The 20,164-nt window shown below is 47.1% G+C and overlaps 1 protein-coding gene and 1 long non-coding RNA gene across 2 annotated transcripts; both read left to right on the forward strand.

The window, feature by feature from the left end:
• The first annotated feature begins 369 nt into the window (after nt 1-369).
• Nucleotides 370-8,221, forward strand: LOC129383880 (uncharacterized). Its single transcript, XM_055068849.1, has 4 exons — nt 370-525; nt 2,024-2,367; nt 6,518-6,612; nt 8,160-8,221. The coding sequence occupies exons 1-4, from the start codon at nt 370-372 to the stop codon at nt 8,219-8,221; spliced, it is 657 nt and encodes a 218-aa protein (XP_054924824.1).
• A 1,612-nt stretch (nt 8,222-9,833) lies between these two features.
• Nucleotides 9,834-18,547, forward strand: LOC129383870 (uncharacterized). The gene is made up of 3 exons (XR_008611710.2): nt 9,834-9,892; nt 13,773-13,977; nt 18,046-18,547. It is a non-coding gene; the product is annotated as an uncharacterized lncRNA (long non-coding RNA).
• The last annotated feature ends 1,617 nt before the right edge of the window (nt 18,548-20,164 follow it).

Genomic DNA, 20,164 nt, shown 5'->3' on the forward strand with positions numbered 1-20,164 from the left:
TACAATTTTGTGTTTCATACAGATAACAAGGCATAATAATCAAGCCTCTGTTTTCTTGGTCAGCTTCGACACAGGCGCATGCAAGTAATCGGCTCCTACGACAGTCCGGTGAGTCCAATTAATGACAAGACCAAACAAAATCCATAATGAACGCCCACTGGCATCTGCGACCAATCAAGAGCTTACACATGCAATCTCGAGCATTACGACACTGGAGGAAAGAGGAAAACAAACACGTGTGCGGCCGGCACGTTCCCTCCGCTCCACCCCGCTGACGAAACCGGGCAAGAAGCCACTCGTAAATTTGCAGCCATGAAGAGAACAACGTTGAGTTCTTTCGGCGTGTCGAAGGCTTCCGGATACAAAAGGATGCCGCCTTATCCGGCGAGAAGCGAGACCCCGCCGCCACCTCCGGCGATATTGGCTCCGTTCCTGGACACAGGGGAAGACAGCCGACCAGCGGCCGGTCCAGCTCCGCGCATTCACATCATTCCCATTACCGTGGAGCCGCGCACGCCCACCATGGTGAGCGAGTTGGACTTCGAGGGCTGTTGCCGTGTTACTTTTCCCGTCTGGTGAGAAACATGCTTTGGAGCCTTGTTTGTTCTTCGCGTGTGCGTTTGCATCGAGATTGCGCTTCCCGCAAGTTTCCTCGGGCGTTGTGTTATTCTTTAGTTTGACGCGGAACGCAGTAGGAAGGATCCCCTCAAGCAATATCAAGTTAACATAAGTTACATTCCACATGTCCTATGTGCTAAACGTATACATTTCCCGCGTAAAGGTGCTCAATGAGGTTAAATGTCTGACGAGAAAGCTACTTGTTCGACGAGAACATGCCCCATTCTAATCTATGTCATCACGAGTAGTCCTAGCCGTAACAGAAATTCGGTGTTCTCTTTCAGATTATTCACAACAGTACAGTAGCTGTTGTACATTTAGCACAACTAACCGTTAATGTACAATTAGTACATTAACTGTATGCCACCGTATTGCTCTAGAAGACGCTTCGAGGAACGTTAAAAGGATGTTAGCTTAACATTTGAAAAGTTGTTAGCATGCTCTCTAGCCGCCACCTTCTTGAACTCCATCGAAGCCGAGATGCACTTTGTTCGAAATGTGCATACTCCTTCAAGATGTCACCTCTACCGAGATGCCACTCAAGCATCCAAGACGCCGAAGTATTCAAGACGCAGAGCAGCCCGCCGTCGCTCGAACGGTTCCAGAAGGCAACAATTCTCGGCATTCGCTAGTCATTATCACGGTTTCTCAGGACACCTGCGGGCGATCCGTCAAAGATAGTGTAGGCAGAAAAGCAGCCGGCATCTTAAAGGCCACTGGCGAAAGTGAAGAAAGGCATTAGAATATTTGGGCACCGGAGCACGAGGGCATTGCCGGGAATCTCCAGGTCGATCTCGTATATAGGATACGCCAGCTGAGCTAGGTCAGAGGCCAGGCGAACAGAAGCAACGACCCGTAGCTAAGGGAAATTTGGGAGCACTTCCGGAGAAACCGGAAGGCGGTATCCCCTGCCCCACAAGAAATTAGACAGCAGTCGGTAACCTGGCGGCAGATACAAACAAAGTCATATCCATGTCCGCTTATTTACGATAAGGTACATCCAACCGCATACAGAGGTACTTGTCCTTGGTGCGGTGAAAAACCCACAGTATAGCATACAGCTCGGTGGCTGCCAGAAGATAAAGGCAGTACGCATCACACACAACACCGGAGCCGTGAGCGGCTGGGCTTTCCAGCTGGGAACAGGAGGACACGATTCGGCTGGTTGAACGCGTCAGCCGGGCAGCCAATGCCGCGGGAGTCTTGCAACGAAGACCCGTTCACATGCACTTTAACTCCACCTTCAGAGCAAATAAAGTTTGTTCTCTCTCTCTCTCTCTCTCTTCTTGTGAATTTCTCTTTCGTTTGTATCTCGTACTTGCGTCAAGCTTTCTGGCTTACCACAACCGCTATGACTGCAGTAGCGGCCGTTTCATAATTGTAGAAGCATAACGAATCATTTCAGCTCTACTCGGTGTGGTATTTAGTTAGTGTTCAGTTAACGCAAAGCAGGAAGCTTTCTCTAACAAGCCCGTTGCCCTTCGTTTCCTCGAAGTCGGGCATCTACTTCCAGGACCGATCCAGCCACATGCCTTCGGACGCGCGGGGTCAAATGAGCAAGGAGTCCGGCACCACGTCCAGCCAGGCGTCCGGCAAGGCGTCCGGTATGCCGTCCAGTACCATGTCGGACCCCACGGCCATGTCCTCCACGTCGCAGAGCACCAAATTGTCCGGCACGAGGCAAAAGTCCCACTCCTTGCCCCTCACGGACAAGTCCAAGGCAGCGGATTTAAGACAGCGTTCCCTGATGTGAGTTCAACCTCACCACATAATATTATCTAGTATACAAGAAAAAAAAAACAATAGACAGATCGCGCGCATTGTGGGAATCAATGTCATGCGAGGCAAATTGCGGGTCGTCCGCTATCCAGTGTATTCCTTATGAAGTATGGCGTAAAGTAGCAACGAACCACTCACCCCAACCGAGCACATGTGTATTAAGGAACACGTGCATCTTCTTTTGACCATAAGGAAAGTGCTGCGCCGCAGATTTTGATTCCCAAGGCATTTCCCGTGGTCTAGCCGGTGTAGAAATCTCTAGCTGCAAAACAAGGACGCTTCGTGGAGTGTGGCGTCACACTCCTATGCTTCAAATGTCATTCATCGCACCCTCATCGCAATCACATGCAATGAAGCTTTTTTCCTTCTTAGTTTTTTTTTATAGAACCTAGCCACATAAGGACAACCACATCACTTCGTAGTGACAAATGAATAGTAGACGCTGCCACGACAGCTGATAAAAACGCGGCATTGGCATTCTGCACGTCTGGAAGCAGGACTTCTAATATGATAAAACGACAATGAGGTTTGGTTGGTAACGTTTTGCAAGTTTAACCATTACAGAGATACACTACCAAAGCCATGCCTCTAACCTCTAATGACAAGAAGCGATAAGGCGGTAACCGGCACTTATTAAAGTGTTTCTCAGCACGCTAGAAACAATGGAAGCGAGCTTTAATGGTAATAAAAACATATTACAAAAAAAAGTAGCATAGCTTTTTTAGTAAGTTAGCTCTGTACGATGACAATGGAAGGAAGTGTTGCTTGGAAGGGAAGCTTGATCCGCCTGAACGGAAGCAATAAATAAAGACTGGTGCTGACCCCCAGTTCAAGTTCGCGGACCAGCTTGCCGTGACGTTTTACATTTTTACGGCTTGCGTTTGAGTGCAGTGATTTTTTTTTACCGCATGAGTAAGGTACATTGCATTTTAGTATATTCTAGGACGGCTCATTAAAGCTGTCGAAATATTCAATCGAAATTTCTTACGTTATACTAACGCGCCAACATTGGATTTTTTCCCAATAGTTCGTGAAGTACGTTGACTTTCTCCTCTTAGTGTCACTCTATGAGCATGTTTAATAAACTTATAAGGCCAGGTACCGGCTAATTTTCTAAGAAACACGACAGAGGGGCCGTTCAGCGTTCCTCACCGGAGGGGGTTACGTGACAGCGATCTGTTCTCAAGCATCTCGCACACGTCACGGGCGGTGGTCAGCGGGGAAACCTGACGCGTAATGAAGATCAGCGACGACGCCTACACTACGTCTGGGTCGCGCATTCCATCTCAATACGGTTAGAATGTACTCGTGTTCCTTGTTTGGGGAATTCGTTTTCGTCGAAGAGAAGCTGCAGTGCCATGTAGACATGGAAACAAAATGTACTTTAATCGCTTCGACTTTGTGTACACTTGCCGCCAGCTCTGTGTGACAATGGAGTAAAAGCGCCGGAGGCGCACATATATTACTGCACCACGAAGTTCACCAGAGTTTTGACAGCTTGTCTCGTTTTCTCGTAGCAGATACGGAATCAGCATTTTGTGTTTGTGTGCGCGTGTGTGTTTGTGTGCGCGTGTGTGTTTGTGTGCGCGTGTGTGTGTCTGTCTGTGTTTGTGTGCGCGTGTGTGTGTCTGTCTGTGTTTGAGTGTGTTTGTGTGTGCGTGTGTGTGTTTGTGTGCGCGTGTGTGTGTCTGTCTGTGTGAGTGTGTTTGTGTGCGCGTGTGTGTGTCTGTCTGTGTTTGAGTGTGTTTGAGTGTGTTTGAGTGTGTCTGTCTGTGTTTGAGTGTGTCTGTCTGTGTTTGAGTGTGTTTGAGTGTGTCTGTCTGTGTTTGAGTGTGTCTGTCTGTGTTTGAGTGTGTCTGTCTGTGTTTGAGTGTGTCTGTCTGTGTTTGAGTGTGTTTGAGTGTGTTTGAGTGTCTGTCTGTGTGCGCGTGTTTGTGCGTTTGTGCGTTCGTTCGTTCGTTCGTTCGTTCGTTCGTTCGTTCGTTCGTTCGTTCGTTCGTTCGTTCGTTCGTTCGTTCGTTCGTTCGTTCGTTCGTTCGTTCGTTCGTTCGTTCGTTCGTTCGTTCGTTCGTTCGTTCGTTCGTTCGTTCGTTCGTTCGTTCGTTCGTTCGTTCGTTCGTTCGTTCGTTCGTTCGTTCGTTCGTTCGTTCGTTCGTTCGTTCGTTCGTTCGTTCGTTCGTTCGTTCGTTCGTTCGTTCGTTCGTTCGTTCGTTCGTTCGTTCGTTCGTTCGTTCGTTCGTTCGTTCGTTCGTTCGTTCGTTCGTTCGTTCGTTCGTTCGTTCGTTCGTTCGTTCGTTCGTTCGTTCGTTCGTTCGTTCGTTCGTTCGTTCGTTCGTTCGTTCGTTCGTTCGTTCGTTCGTTCGTTCGTTCGTTCGTTCGTTCGTTCGTTCGTTCGTTCGTTCGTTCGTTCGTTCGTTCGTTCGTTCGTTCGTTCGTTCGTTCGTTCGTTCGTTCGTTCGTTCGTTCGTTCGTTCGTTCGTTCGTTCGTTCGTTCGTTCGTTCGTTCGTTCGTTCGTTCGTTCGTTCGTTCGTTCGTTCGTTCGTTCGTTCGTTCGTTCGTTCGTTCGTTCGTTCGTTCGTTCGTTCGTTCGTTCGTTCGTTCGTTCGTTCGTTCGTTCGTTCGTTCGTTCGTTCGTTCGTTCGTTCGTTCGTTCGTTCGTTCGTTCGTTCGTTCGTTCGTTCGTTCGTTCGTTCGTTCGTTCGTTCGTTCGTTCGTTCGTTCGTTCGTTCGTTCGTTCGTTCGTTCGTTCGTTCGTTCGTTCGTTCGTTCGTTCGTTCGTTCGTTCGTTCGTTCGTTCGTTCGTTCGTTCGTTCGTTCGTTCGTTCGTTCGTTCGTTCGTTCGTTCGTTCGTTCGTTCGTTCGTTCGTTCGTTCGTTCGTTCGTTCGTTCGCTCGCTCGCTCGTTCGTTCGTTCGTTCGTTCGTTCGTTCGTTCGCTCGTTCGCTCGTTCGCTCGCTCGCTCGCTCGTTCGCTCGTTCGTTCGTTCGTTCGTTCGTTCGTTCGCTCGCTCGCTCGCTCGCTCGCTCGCTCGCTCGCTCGTTCGTTCGTTCGCTCGTTCGCTCGTTCGCTCGTTCGCTCGTTCGCTCGTTCGTTCGTTCGTTCGTTCGTTCGTTCGTTCGTTCGTTCGTTCGTTCGCTCGCTCGCTCGCTCGCTCGCTCGCTCGCTCGCTCGCTCGCTCGTTCGTTCGTTCGTTCGTTCGTTCGTTCGTTCGTTCGCTCGCTCGCTCGCTCGCTCGCTCGTTCGTTCGTTCGTTCGTTCGTTCGTTCGTTTGCTTGTTTGTTGCCCGCCCAAAGTGAAGTTGGCTCTGAAGCAATGCTAGCACTAGGACTTGTATCCTAGGCTTCAGTACCATGTAGCTAAATATACCATAAGTCGCAGCTTCGTACTATAGGTGGTTTCGCCGTTGCCGAAACGTGGAACATAACAGCAAACAATATTGTACAGAATTTCACCAAGAAGTCGTGTATTGTACGTCTTGCATTGCTACACCTGACGAAGTAATTAAGAGGTTTCTTTTACGTTCCCCGGCTTCAACAAACGCAAATGAATCTTTGGGACTATTTTCGGGAGCACTTCCATGCGTATCACTTTCGCCTCCGCAGTTTTTCCCTTCGTGCTTTTACTGCAGCTGGAAACTGCCCGCGAATGTAGCTAGGGCACCCTATCACTCTCGTTACTGATTCTGACGAATGCAACAGCCTAAAGTTAGGTTAGGAATTGCCAGTGATACATAATCTGAGTGTAACGTAAATGCAAGAAGGCCTAAAAGAACATCACCTGTGAAGTGCTGAACCATACCATATGCATTAAAGATATGACTACGCTTGAGCTGACATATCTTGCTCGAAGAATTGTGACATTTACCAATATTTAGGCTAATTGCACATTCCATTGCTGTCCCTAAGAGTATCTATAAGAGACCACAGAAACTCAACAGAATATTGTCAACACGTCAATAAAGATTTCCGTAAGAGGTAGACTTCACCCGCTTACAATTGATGAGAATTTTCACAGGAGTAAGGAGCTGGCCCGTGGCAAGTTTTTGGCAGAGAGACTTTATTCGAGACCAATCGGTCTTTTGTCACTCACTCGTTCGTTCTTCCTTTCTCATTTCTTACAGGAGAGGAGGAGCAAACTCGCTGGTTCCATTCTGCGGGTGCATAGTGGTCCTCCTCGTCTTTCTCATCCTCCTCTGTTTCATGCTTTGGGCTGATTGTAAGCATCACGTGTCCCGACTGACTTCTCCGGCTGATTAAGGACCTAATGGCGAGCTTTAGCATGACGCGGAAACCGCATTTCACTCGCCGTATTGTCCTCGAACATGGCCCTAGCTACAAAGGACATTTAGGGAGCCTGCATGCACCCTCTAGTTTGCAATTAGACTCCCTAACGACACTGCCTGTATAGCGATACCTGTTGGCGACATTACGCATAAGCCTATGTATCTTCCTGCGTCAAGAAACTCTTTTTTTTTTGGCGCTGAAACCGAGATGTTATCTGCGTCTGTCAGACGAAAACACTCGACAGGAATATGCACCCCGAAATTCAAAAGCGTCCGTAACATGAAAAGGCCACCCGCGGTACTACATCTCCGCAGCGATCGCCTCAGTCACCGAAATTCCGGCCACGGAAGCAACATTCTGGCGTAAGAAAACGTTTCGGGAATACGAACCCTATACGCGAAAACTTGCTGGGGCAGGACGGCCAAACCTACACGCACACGCTCGCACGTGAGAAGCTTTTGCTCTTGCGTTACTACGCCAATTAGCGCCGACGTTTTTGCTGGTAGATTACGGGACCAGGAAGATCAGACGCGAACAGCTAGAAAGCCAGAAAACTACGAACAGCGAGAAACGGAAACGCTTTCCCCCCAAGCAAGCTTTTAATTTGTTACGAAATAAATCTTGAGCAAAAAAAATATGAAGATAACGCGTACAGTATGTTTCACACGACGTAGCTTCCAGCCAGTTGTTTACATCCGAAGAATACACGCTGATGCACAGTAAAATTGTCTGTGCTTCGGCTCCGTAGCCTTCGCTGTGCTGCCACGGAACCTTGTAGCCGAGCACAGAGTATAAGAATCTGGCGACGGGGGGTATAATAAGACTTTTCTTACAGAAGCGTCTCGTGCGATTGGCCAACGTAGCCACGATGCTGTCTTTATCAAACTGATCGGCGGCAGGATTCGCACTTCTTTGAGTTATTGAAATTGTCGGCCATGTTCGTACTTTAGTTGTATGCGAATACCTGCCACGGCGGCCGCATATCAAAGGGGGGGGGGGGGGGGGGGTGAAGTGCAAGAGGGCCCGTGTACCGTGCTTGGGGTGCGCGTTAAAGAACCCCACGTGGTCGAAATTAACGCATAGTCCCCCACTAAGGCGTGCCTTATCATATCGCAGTTTTGGCACGCAAGATCCCTAATTCTTTTTATTTGATGAGAATAATCCGGAACTCAATATTTCAAGTTTGTGCGAGACATTTTATACGCTAACAGCAGTTTGAGTATCATCTGCAAGCGTAGTGTGTCCCTCTGCAGTTGATGCAACTGGAACAACAGCACCGCACTAGCTGCTGGCGCAGGCGACAGAGGTGAAAAGTTGCTTCTCTCTCAAATATATCGCGCGGTGGTTTGCCCCGCGCAAGAGGGTGAATGCGTAGTATTGGCGAAAGAGACGAAAAAAACAAACGCAATTTATTGCCTCGTAATTGTTTACCGATTTGGCACCAATTCTATGCGTATTTTCTCTCTCTCCCCCTTTTAGCCGATTCTCATCACGAAGCTGGAGTCCCGAAACACCTGCGTGAGTATGCTGGCACGACATAGCTGGCGTATTTTGGGTCCTCGTCAGTGGGTGCTCGAACTGAAAAGACCTAATTTCAACTAAGTATGGCATGCTACCCAATGACAGGGTAACGAAGAAAAGAGGTATGGTTATTGAGTGGTTTTCCGCTCATTCTTCGGATATACTTACGAAACTAAACATCGGTAAATAAAAAAAAAAGCTGCAACAGTCATTCCCCTGCCGGGTTATCTGTAGGCGGCTTATGGTGCGTCCCCCTTCAATAAACAGCGCAAAACTTTCTTCAGGCAATTGAAGGAATGTTTAACGCTGACTGCAACACATTCGATAAGAACAGCCTTTTTTTTTCTTAAATTTCATATGAGCAGTAAAGCCGTAAAGTGGGTGCTCGGACTGCAATGACCTGATTTCAACTAAGTATGGCATGCTACCCAATGACAAAGTAACGAAGAAAAGAGGTTTAGTTATTTAGTGGTTTTCCGCTCATTCTTCGGATATACTTACGAAACTAAGCATCGGTAAATAAAAAAAAAAAGCTGCAACAGTCATTCCCCTGCCGGGTTATCTGTAGGCGGCTTATGGTGCGTCCCCCTTCAATAAACAGCGCAAAACTTTCTTCAGGCAATTGAAGGAATGTTTAACGCTGACTGCAACACATTCGATAAGAACAGCCTTTTTTTTTTCTTAAATTTCATATGAGCAGTAAAACCAACAAAGAGTATTCCACCATTTCGGAGAAATTTTGAAGCCACCCCCAACAGGCTTGTGCAAGCAGTCCTGTCGGAATGTTTCTGGAATGGGAATACAAAAGGATAATGTATTCTTCTCGTATATTATTTACACGTGGGCTATAACTTTCCAATCGGTATTCGCTAAACTGGTCAGCTCTATCGGCATCGCTTGTGGCGGATAGGCGCCGTCTGTGCGACGGCCTCGAAAACTTAAATGGCAATTGCGCGCAGAATGAACGCTTCCTCCGAGATCACCGGCCCTACGATCGGTGGGTCCTTGCACGGCAGGCTAGCGTAACCTTCGGGATCCCAGGCGCTGCGGAAGAAAGCTCTTTGTTCATCGTTATAGATAACATGTCGTGCCCTGTTCTTGTGAGACATTTGAGTTGATGGAAGGGAGTGCTGTTATCGACTGCGATATAACTCCGACGGTGCAAATAGTCTGATCGTTCAGGACTGTAATCCATCAGTCTGTAATCCATTCCTACATCGCAAAAGACGTAGTGAAAGATAAAAACAATGGGGATGAATGGGGATGGGTGTGTGTGAGCCAGCCGCAATTGGCCCTCCTAGACAGGGAATTTGCTATGCAAAATATTCGATTGTTAAGTTATGAGGTACATGTCTAGCGATGCGATGCCTTAAAGCTTTTGTAAGATGGTGGTAACATGATTAGCACGCGGGAGGGGAAGACTTAGTGCTTTTAAACAGTTTTGTTCTGATCAATAAGAAAAACGAGTTGATAGTCTCCGGGCGCGGTGCTATCACTTCTTTCTTTTTTCTTTTGTCTGTCTCTCGAGCTTTGGAAATATCGAAGGAGGCTCATTATTTCATTCTCATATCAGTGCGGGTAAAATATTATCTACCTTTACTCTGTCTCCAGCATTTACGCACGCAATTTACTTGCAGATGCAAAGACTAGTCAAGCTACTCATGCTGCCGAGCACACGACGGAGCCGAACCGTGAGTCATCTTGTTTCTTGAGAGCTCGTTCTACGAGCATTATCGACATCTTTCTTTTACAACTGCCTTAGCGCCGTTTGCCTTGAGAATCAATCCGCAACATTTATTCAAGAAAAAACATGCAAATCCGACACGCACGTTTCAATCTGTGTACTGGAAAGCATTACTGAAGCGGATAATTAAACGCTAATGAACAAAATACGCTGCCTATATTTGTTTATTTTGCTCGTAACGAGCGTTTCATACAATTCAACTAATTCTTTACGCACCACACAGGTTTCAAGTTGATTCTCATGCGAGGTTTATGTTTACTCACTCTACCAGTGACAAGCTATGCTCAAATGCAAACGCCAAATCGCGTGGAAGCACTGTGTGAGACCGCTACGCAGAAAGGTCACGGGGACAAAGGCCATGTGAGATGCTTCTCGAAGGAAGGACTAGGATAACAGGTGATTGCACAGAATCTAAATACAATTCTGAATACATTTCTAGATACATTTCAACATTCATTGCTCTTCTCAAGAAATAGACAATGAAGCCAGGGGAAGCTTAAAAGAAGTTGATTGTTATATTTAATTGCAATGTAGGCGTGATAAGGAAATGGTCAAACGAAAGTTGCCAAGAAGATAACTTGCCGGAGGTGCGAGCTAAATCCCCGACTTCCGCATGTGTATGCGGTTGAGCTAGTTTAATAAGATTAAACCTAACAAGATAACTATTCCTGCGGTTCTGCTACTCTGTTTTTCTACTATCCCGGCATAGATGGTGCCTACATCCACACCTCAGCGAAGCTAAACTCGAGGTCCATACTTTTACTGTTTACATGCGCCGGAAGCGCTCGGTTAGCCGTTAAAACATCATAGACACCATGTTCTGGACACCACCTATCACGGTAAGAGCAAGGCGCCTATCGGATGAGTGCATCCAATACTTATTATTCCTATATGGAAACACACCTGGCCCCGCATTTAAAAAAACATCTTTATGAAGGAAGCAATCACGAAACTCTCTGTCGCAATTATGTAATTAAGGAGAGAAAACAGGTCCCGTCATAAGCGACCGCAGAAAATTTAGAGCAGGCTTCTGTAACCTGGCACAATCACGGCCCTGTGTCCAGCGAGGTTTTTTACGGCACTCTTGTTGCCGAAACTGAAGTTGGTATACGCGCCACCTCCGGGATGTCAGATGTTTATATACCTTCCGGGATAATCTGGTGATTCTTTCATCTTGCTGGTCTCCCGGCGCCGGCACACATCGCCCACTTCCCCTGATCTAGCCTACCTGATGTAGCAAACCATAGCCTATGATGATGATGATTTATTAGCATCCCATTTCAAGTGGGGCGGCGTCAAATGGTCACCTAGCCTGCTTGAAATAATCAGGTATGCTGTACAGCCTTATCATTGTACCGTTCTCGTGGAGAGCTCCTTCATCTTTTTTTCACTTTCTCAAGATGTCTCTGCCTTATACCGCTACCTATACCTGTAACGGATCCGGTCGTATCAGTCTCTTCCCTGCTTTTTTTGTACCAGTAATCTAGACGTCTCTTGCTTATATCGACTGCTGAGCGGTTGATGCTTCAGTCCACAATAAATCCAAGCGCTCCTGGAAGGTGTACGTTACCTACGGGTCCCACAGGGCGAATTCCTTCGCATTCGATTTGGATGTGCTGAGTGATCCATGGATGTTTGCTGCAGCACACATACGCCTCATCTTGCTGCGAATATTTGCTCCGGTTTCACAAGTGCTCATGTGTCGTTGAGGATTCACTCCGTAAGACAGCGCGTGTCGAGGACATTTGCTCCGATAAGTTTTTGTTTATAGGCAACCAGCGCGAGCCCCAAATAGCAAGGCACTGCCCGTTGTGTTATACTACACATTTTCCCTTATGATATTTTTCTCGCCATTCGTGTCAATCTTCATGGTCTTTTTTTTTTTTTGTTTCAATTATTTGCATCCAATTCCCTGTATCTGTTTCTCTCACTTTCTTTTTAATGACTGCTGGTTTCTGTTTACACTTTCAATTACCCTGTACTTGGTCGTCATTTTTCTTGACCTCTTCCTCCATTCTATGGCCTCACTTCTTCAGGTACAGATACTTGTGCACTTTAGCCGCCCATTTATTTTGACCCATGTTCCTGAGTCTTTCTTCAAAACTAATTTTGCTCTGCGCTTCTCTGACTTCAAAAGAGGCCCAACCCAAGTCACTCTGCTATGCGTCGTGTGTGGTTTTACCCTGGGCTCCCAAACCCAACAAACACCCGCCGCGGCAGCTTAGCGGCTCGCGAGATCAAATCTCGGCCGCAGCAGCCGCATTTCGATCGGGGCCAATTCCAAGAACGCCCACCTTCCGTGCAGTAGGGGGGGGGGGGAGGGGGGGGGCGAACGTTAATATTTCCTGGTGTTCAAAATTAACCCGCTATCTCCCACTACGGCGTGCCTCGTAACTAATTGTGGTTTTGGCACGTAAGACCCCGGAATTCAATCATACTCTGGTCAATCAATGCTTACTCACGTCCACTGAAACACACCACCACTTACTCGTACTGATGCGCGCTTCCGAAAAGTGTTGAAGTGAGCGCACTCATCCATGTGCCTACCTATGCACACATCACCAGCGTGCACACATCACCAGCATGCACACACATAGCACCCGGGACGTGCACACATGCGCACAACGCAGCGCCTATACCGCCACTCAATCGCTTACACTGGCACATGTGTCTGCTACCTCACAATCACGCTTCCGAATGTATTTATCTACCTGTGTCGCTAATTAGGCATAGGAGCAGTATAGATTTGATCCTAAATACTCGCTCAAACACGGCTTATCGAAGCAGAAGAAAACTAATTGCAATGCACGCAAAAGCCGACAGCGCGAATTTAGCACGCACGCGAGCATCCCGATAGCGTCGAAAGCGTGAGATCGCACAACGGGAACAGCCAACGCCAGCCTCACGCAAGTGCCAACCGCGTGGTTGGTGCAAACATGGCGGACGGCGCCGAGAGAGAGAGAGAGAGAGAGAGAGAGAGAGCGCTTTCTGACTTCATTCGACGTCATCGCCACGCCCCCGCGACCTGGCCACGCCTATTCGGCAAACTCTCTCAATATGTGGCTTTGGCAGAGGTGCGACTGTGGCATCGCAGAGGCTGTGGAGCGCGTTTTTCTTTCATTTTCTTATTGTATTACTCCGTTTCACAATTAGCGGGAAACGCTGCAGTCTATAGCTGCGCAGTTGGTGCTCTCACGAAAAAGCTTCGCCCAACTCGCGTCATGTTGTAGCAGCACAGCCCGCAACCGAGCGAGCCAACGCGACCGACAAAAACGTCGCGATGTCTCGCTCAAACCCAAACACCCTCTTGAGTCATGACGTCACGACATACACCACCCAGGAAACGAAAGCGAAAATGGTTCGTAATAACAATTGCCGTGAATTAGTTAGGGCCCGTTAGGCTTGCTAGTGTTTTGTTTTCTTATCTTTCGAGGCCCAGGATGATCATTCGATGCAAGAAATAAAAAGTAAAAATTACCCCGTCCGTATTCCTGTAGTATGTAAATTAAGCGCGTAAACAAATAAACAAGTAAATAAATAAATAGATAGATAAATAAGTAAATAAATACACAAATAAATTCGAAAACACGAAACCAAGTGTATAAGCACATCATTTGCTATCGCTTCCGTGGAACATTCCATTGTTATCAGAATTTATAAGCCAGAACGTCTCCTAGCCAACCAGAACACCTCGTCGCCTTGCTACTGTATCTTCAAAAGTGAGCTTTGTATATTATGCATATATCAATAATTATGAGAGTCTCAACCAATCGATGATCCTCTACCTGCACCGTAGCGATTGTTGCCGCCTGTCTTATTCTTTCCAGGCCCTCCCGCACCTCCGACACTCGCAGCAGGACACGTGGGCGCCCCATGCAGTGAAACCGATCCTTGCTTGGGAGAGGCCCAATGCGTGAGCGGCGCCTGCCAGTGTAAAGGCCCGGGATTCCGCGTCCTCAAAGGCATCTGCGTCTATGTCACCACGCCGGCGACGAAAAAGACGCGGTCGCCGAAGAGCACAACCTCTCCGTGGTGAGAATGGAGAAAGTGCTAACATTCCAGTAACGTAAGAATTCCTACGTCGGGACATCTTTTCTGAACGCACGTATTCAGACACACCATGCATCTACCGCATTAATCGCAGGAAAACTCTATACGCGTCAAAAAAAAAAAAACAAAGTTGATACTCTGCTGATTGCTAGGAACAATCGGAATAACAGTGTAACCAAGCTTTAAGATGAACATTTTCTAGCCTCCATTTCATTCCTACACCAAAAGTGGACAAAAAATTTCTTGAATATACACGCAGGGATGTTGCAATAGTTTGTGAAAAGAACCTAATCACAGCGATCTCATGCGAGCTATAACTGAAATATATGTCTTCTCAAGATCTATCAGGTTGAGTTTAGAAAACAGTGGTATGTGTCTCCAGGCACTGGGTTGAAGCTGCAAACTGTGTGTTGTGATTTTCTTTAATTTAATTTTTTTTATTATATTTGTAGAGCGGCTGATTCGTTTAATCAATATCCAGCTTGCCCAAGTTAGTCACCATTTGAAGTATGCCTTTAGTCTCACTAATTCAGGAGAGTTAAGCAGTTTCAAAGCAGCGTCTCCTCGTGTTCATTTTAACAGGAAAACCAGCGTTTGCGCCGTAGTAAATCTCTTTCAGATAGATTAGCCATTCACTCCGAACCAACGGCCTTTTCAGGGCTCAAATTCAGCGCACGCAAAACAATATTCTGTCATTATGGTGTCATTCAGCTAGTATCAGCGAAACTTCTTTCAATTGAATGCGTTTACTTCTCAATACTGAGGTGACTCGCCGAGCACCTCCTTCACTCGTATATGGGCCTCCTTTCTCTGAGGCTGAACGCTGAAACATCGAAGACTCAAACTTCTACGAAAAGTGACAGAGAGAAGAGAAACCCAGGTACGTTAAGCCAATGTCGATCCCACTGCTATCCTACATTTTTGGAAGGGGAAAGGGGGATATTTGGAGAACTGGGGAAGGAAATACGAAAAAAAACAGCCGGTCAGTATCTACACACCTGAACAAATTGACTAACATAGTAAGTGATGGCTGGAGAGTGCAGTCGCCTTCTATAAGCCAAATAAAGCTTTACAGCACTTCAACGTATAGGAGCACTTCAGCCGGGGTTTAAGGCTCCTATGTTCGAAAGACTGTATGCGATTTAGGTGGCCCAGAGCGGCACTCAGCGAACGTTGCTGAGAATTGAAAGCCAGGCATGCCACAGTAGGTCCCTTCTAGTTTCGTTTTACCTGAGAGTGCCCACTGATAACTATGAAGTCCTGCCCGATCATTTGTTATGAAAGAACTGGTCCCCCCAAGTTTCAATCAATACTCTCGTATTCTCGGGTTTCAGAGTGTGCCTGTGCTCAGTCATGGTGAACGTATTTAAGGGAGGCTTTCTTTTTTTTTTTCGTCTTCCTATGACTTTTCCACTGCTGCCCTTGCTGCTACTGTCTGGCACGGGAGCACGGCAGAAGGGGAAAGGGCCATCAGAAGGCATGCCTCATTTATGGTCTACACGCCTTCTCCCGAATTGCTCGTAAAGCTTACAAATTTAGGTCGTTTAACGATTTTAGGATTGTTGCGCCAAGTTTTACGAAGAATAAGTTCTCTTTGCAAGAAGTTATCGCTCGTCAATCCCCGCACATTCATGGGTAGTATTTTATCGAAGAAACGATGCCAGAGGTGTGCTTGCTTCCAGCAAGTTTATGCATACAAGCTGCTACCTACTAAGCGAAACCATTAACGTCAAACTGCCAGAAAAAGGAAGTCACTGTGATCGAAAGACAGCGTCTAACGGTAAAGCACGTTTGATAATATATGTACGCGTCCCTGAAAAGTTGCGACCTCAGGGCAAGTTTTAAGAAAAATGGGCGCGCAACTGCGCCTACGGCAAACGCCTCTCGCTGTGTGCTCCGTGTACTACGCAGAGCAACGCAAGTTGTGCACGCAATATTGTAACATTCAATACCCACTCGCCGCTGTCATATTGCACTAAACGCTCAATAACCTAAACATCCGCCGTCAACCGTACACCGTCAAGTGGCCTCAATTAACGGAAACACCATAGAAAGACTTGCTTAGATCAATTACTACAATACCAAGAGCCGCAAAAATTTTGTACAGTGCATATAAACGCATTGCTTTCCTAAAAGGCTGTCATGGGTTAAGTAAGAAGCGCAGCAGTAGTTCCGCGCATCACAGGCTGCGAACCGGTTGGTGTAAGACTCGCACCTCTCTAATATTAAAATAGAAATTCTGGCAAATGCATCATGTTGGCGTGTACATGCAGCGAATCTTCCTTAAATGCTTAAAGTGTGCCGATAGCTGTGTTAATTTATGCCTCACTGCGATATCAGGCCATACCGAAAGCCATCGCACCAAACCACGTCATCCATGTTACAAGTTGTCCAAACGCTTCGCATTCGCATCGGTTCGGGTGGGCGTAGTCTTTGCCTATCTGGGCTACGCAATGTTGACACGTGCGGCTACCATGTCGACGAGCTAGGTGGTGTTGGCATGATAGGAGTTACACATTCGACTGTGGCTCAGTGGTTATCGCATCGGGCTACTGTGATGCGAGATCTATAGGTTCAATTGCACCATGGGGCACGTAAATAAAGTTTTCCTTAAGGTATGACCCATTCGGCAAGATGGCGGATAGAGAACGGCCACGGAGCCACACGTAGCCCAGTCAGAAAACTCTGGCACGGTTCACAAAAAAAAAAATAAAAGAAAAGAAGCTTCGCGTTAGAAAGCGAATGTGGGCCTCGCGTGACTAAAGACGAGGTTTAGTGCCGCTGTCATCCCGAAGATTGACGGGAAGGAAGCTACATACTCTGCGAAACTGCGAACGGACCAGCGTGCTTGTGAATAACACAGTCTATAGGTTACAAGAGCTGAATCCGACACCCTGCAGTTCTTCAGTTCTTTAAGTGCCAAGTGTATTAGACTCCCGCATCGTTCTGAGGCCCACCGCAGCTGTAAAACTTTGAGCATTGTCTCGAGGCTCCCTCAATCGTACTACAATTTCTAGTTATGCAACAATATTGTCAAAGTCCTATACCCTGTCTGCATGCGTTTTCTACCCGACACACCCTGTACTCTTTCTCACGGTCCTTCTTCAGATCCGCGAATTACATCGGACCACATAAATATGGAAGAAACGCTATTTCCCACAATTTACCTAATTCACCCTGGCGACTGCAACTCTGCCAACGCCCCAATCTTGCCGCGATCTACATTAATTGCCTGGAATTTTGCGCTGGCTACAACGTTTGGTTCTTCGCATACACTCTTAGGCAAATGTAGAGCCTTTTGGGTGCATATTTGCCAAACAACAATAATTGCTCAGTGACTATGGTGTTGGGCTGCTGACCACGAGGTCGCGGGATCAAATCCAGGCTACGGCGGCCGCATCTCGATGGGGGCGAAATGCGAAAACACCCGTGTACTTAGATTTAGGTGCACGTTAAAGAATCACAGGTGGTCGAAATTTCCGGTGTCCTCCACTACGGCGTGCCTCATATTCAGAAAGTGGTTTCGGCACGTAAAACACCGTAATTTAATTTAAACAACAATAATATCCATCTGCCTTGCTTGCGTTTCCTTTCTTTAAATTGCCCCGCCTGCTACTTTCCTGTCGAGAATGCTCTGTCATGACGATAACGCGCATGCCGTTCGTGACTTGGAAGTGCCGGGCTAGTAGCGTTGAAGAAAGAAAATGCGGACAAGACAGATGAGGGTTTTCGTTGCGTGGGAAGATACGACTGAAAGGTTGTAATGTTGTTAAAGCTTGCATATAGGTGTCCCTGTGCGTTCCGGAGTACGCATTCATACGCTGCTCTCGTTTATGCTCACGTTTTCGAGCCCTTCTAGTGTCAACAAAGGCTTCGCTTTGATGCACAGCGTCTTTTATATTGCGCGTCTTGTTCGCAACAAAACTTCGCACTCTCACTTTAGCTTCAGCCGTCCAACACTGGGCCGAATCCATCGCGTAATTCTCGTTCATAAGGAAGCCGAGAAATGTCATTGTAATCATCGTTATTCGCTCACGCTTCGTTTCCGAGGCGTTCCAGGGCAACGACCGGCCCGTTCTCCGCGTGGATCACGTTCGTGCGTACCGTACGCCTGGGCACAACTGCCACGAACGCCATCGCCGAGACCGCGCCCGGGACCCCCACTGGAGAAGAGCGGGCTGAGATCGTGACTGAGATTGAGACTGAGGTCGACGGGACTCTCCACGGCGAGGACGACTTGCCTGAAACAGCGTCCTCGAACGCCACTGTGGCCTCGAACGTCACCGCGGCCTCGAACGTCACCGCCCAAAGAGAGGAGGGCCTGGAGAAGCGCGGAGCGCCACCGGAATAAACATTCGCTCCGGATAATTCGATTGGGCCACTTAACCTCGCGGCCACCTTTTACGTTTAAAATATGTAAACTGTTTCCAAATTGGGCTTTTCAGAGCATATTTATGTGTAATTTAAGCGACCGTATCGAAGACCTGTTTCTGTCGCAGGTCTTGGATCAGTTTCTGTCGCAGGTCTTGTAATAAAGACGATTTTTGACGAAGCTCACATTTTTTCTTTTACAGCCGCAAGTACATGTAGTATAGTAGTGCATCAATGGCGTGCGCTACCGTTAGTGCTTATGAAGTAGTTAACAGTTCCATAACAACTCCGATATATATTCGGCCGAATCTGATCCATCCATCCATCCACCCTGTTCCATCCAGTTCCATCCCGCCCCTTCCACTTCAGTCGGTCAGATTTTATGTGTACAGTAGTGTACGAAATACCATTCCTCAAGCGAGACGTGTAGACGCACATAGATAAGCAACACTGGCCCCTCACGCACAGACAGACCTACCCCCAGCCCTTATACGTAACTCTGGCTACACGTGTAACACCCGTTCTATACGCATGTTGTGACTGCTACTGGAAACCCTGCGACGCTGAAAAGTACTGCACGACTGCAGGTCGCGCTTTCTTACTGAGTATTTGCGTCTAATACACCGAATGAACACGCTTGCGAGGACCCTTGTTTAAGGCCACAATGACATATGCAGATGATGATTAAGAGTAAGTACATCTAACATTCGAATACAAATAAAATATCCGCCGTGGTTGTTTAGTACGTGGCTATGGTGTTGGACTGCTAAGCACGAGGTCGCGGGATCAAATCCCGGCCACGGCAGCCGCATTTCAATGGGAGCGAAATGCAAAAACACCCGTGTACTTAAATTTGGGTACGTGTTAAAGAACCCAAGGGGGGCCAAATTTCCGAAGTCCCGCACTACTGCGTGCCGCATAACCAGATCGCGGTTTTAACAAGTAAAACCGCGTAATTTAAATTAAATGCAACTAAAATGAGAAATTGTAACGATATTCAAGAGTGAATTCGCAACAAATAGTAAATGTAAAAAAATATGCAGATGCGGCACCCTTGTTGGAATAAGTGGGATGCAAAGCTTTAATTAAGGGGTTAAGAAGACGGTATTCAAATAAGTGCGCTGAAACTTAAAAGTGATCATACACTTTGTTTATACACAGCACAGGTCCCAGCTACAGTTTCATATAATCTTGATGTTTATGCACTTCACCGTTCGCAAGCTCTGCCGAAATAAAGAAAGACCAAATCAGGAGGATGCGCAATGGGAAACATCCACACATCGATAACACAAAGATGAAGGGGATGTATGAAGCTTTCAGAGGAATACGTAGGCACAGGAGGTGTATGCCATAAAGAGGTATGACGCGTACTTAATACATTTGAGGCGCACCCACAGTGACCGGCAAATAAGGCACTTCAATAAAATATCGTATATACTCGACTAAGGGCCGAACTCATTTAAAGGCCACACCCCTTACTGAGCAGGCTAAAATCCGATAAAAAATAGAAAATGCTGAAACAAAAGAACTCGAAGACTGAAGAGAGCGTCGTAGCTTGTGTGTTTGCATGCTCTTGAATTCTGAGCACATGGAGCGTACGGTCTTTGGACGTTGTTGTGAACTCTAATGCTAAAGTCATATCTAAAGCCATGGAGGTTGGCTACGAATATGAGCAGCGGTGACAGCTACAATAGTGAGTGCTAAGACGGGCAGCAGCAGCTACGTGCGTGCTAGCATGGACAAAGATATGTGCTATGAAAAAAAGAACAGCCTTCGCTCTTTTTGCACAAAGAAATCG

Source organism: Dermacentor andersoni, chromosome 9, assembly GCF_023375885.2.
Source record: "Dermacentor andersoni chromosome 9, qqDerAnde1_hic_scaffold, whole genome shotgun sequence".
Lineage (NCBI taxonomy): Eukaryota > Metazoa > Arthropoda > Arachnida > Ixodida > Ixodidae > Dermacentor > Dermacentor andersoni.

What these genes read in the sequence shown, in the direction of transcription:
- LOC129383880 (XM_055068849.1), top strand. Translation starts at nt 370, where the DNA reads ATGCCGCCTTATCCGGCGAGAAGCGAGACCCCGCCGCCACCTCCGGCG. An exon ending in AGCCGCGCACGCCCACCATG is followed by an intron (nt 526 to 2,023) that starts GTGAGCGAGTTG and finishes GAATCATTTCAG; the next exon opens with CTCTACTCGGTGTGGTATTT. An exon ending in TTTCATGCTTTGGGCTGATT is followed by an intron (nt 6,613 to 8,159) that starts GTAAGCATCACG and finishes TCCCCCTTTTAG; the next exon opens with CCGATTCTCATCACGAAGCT.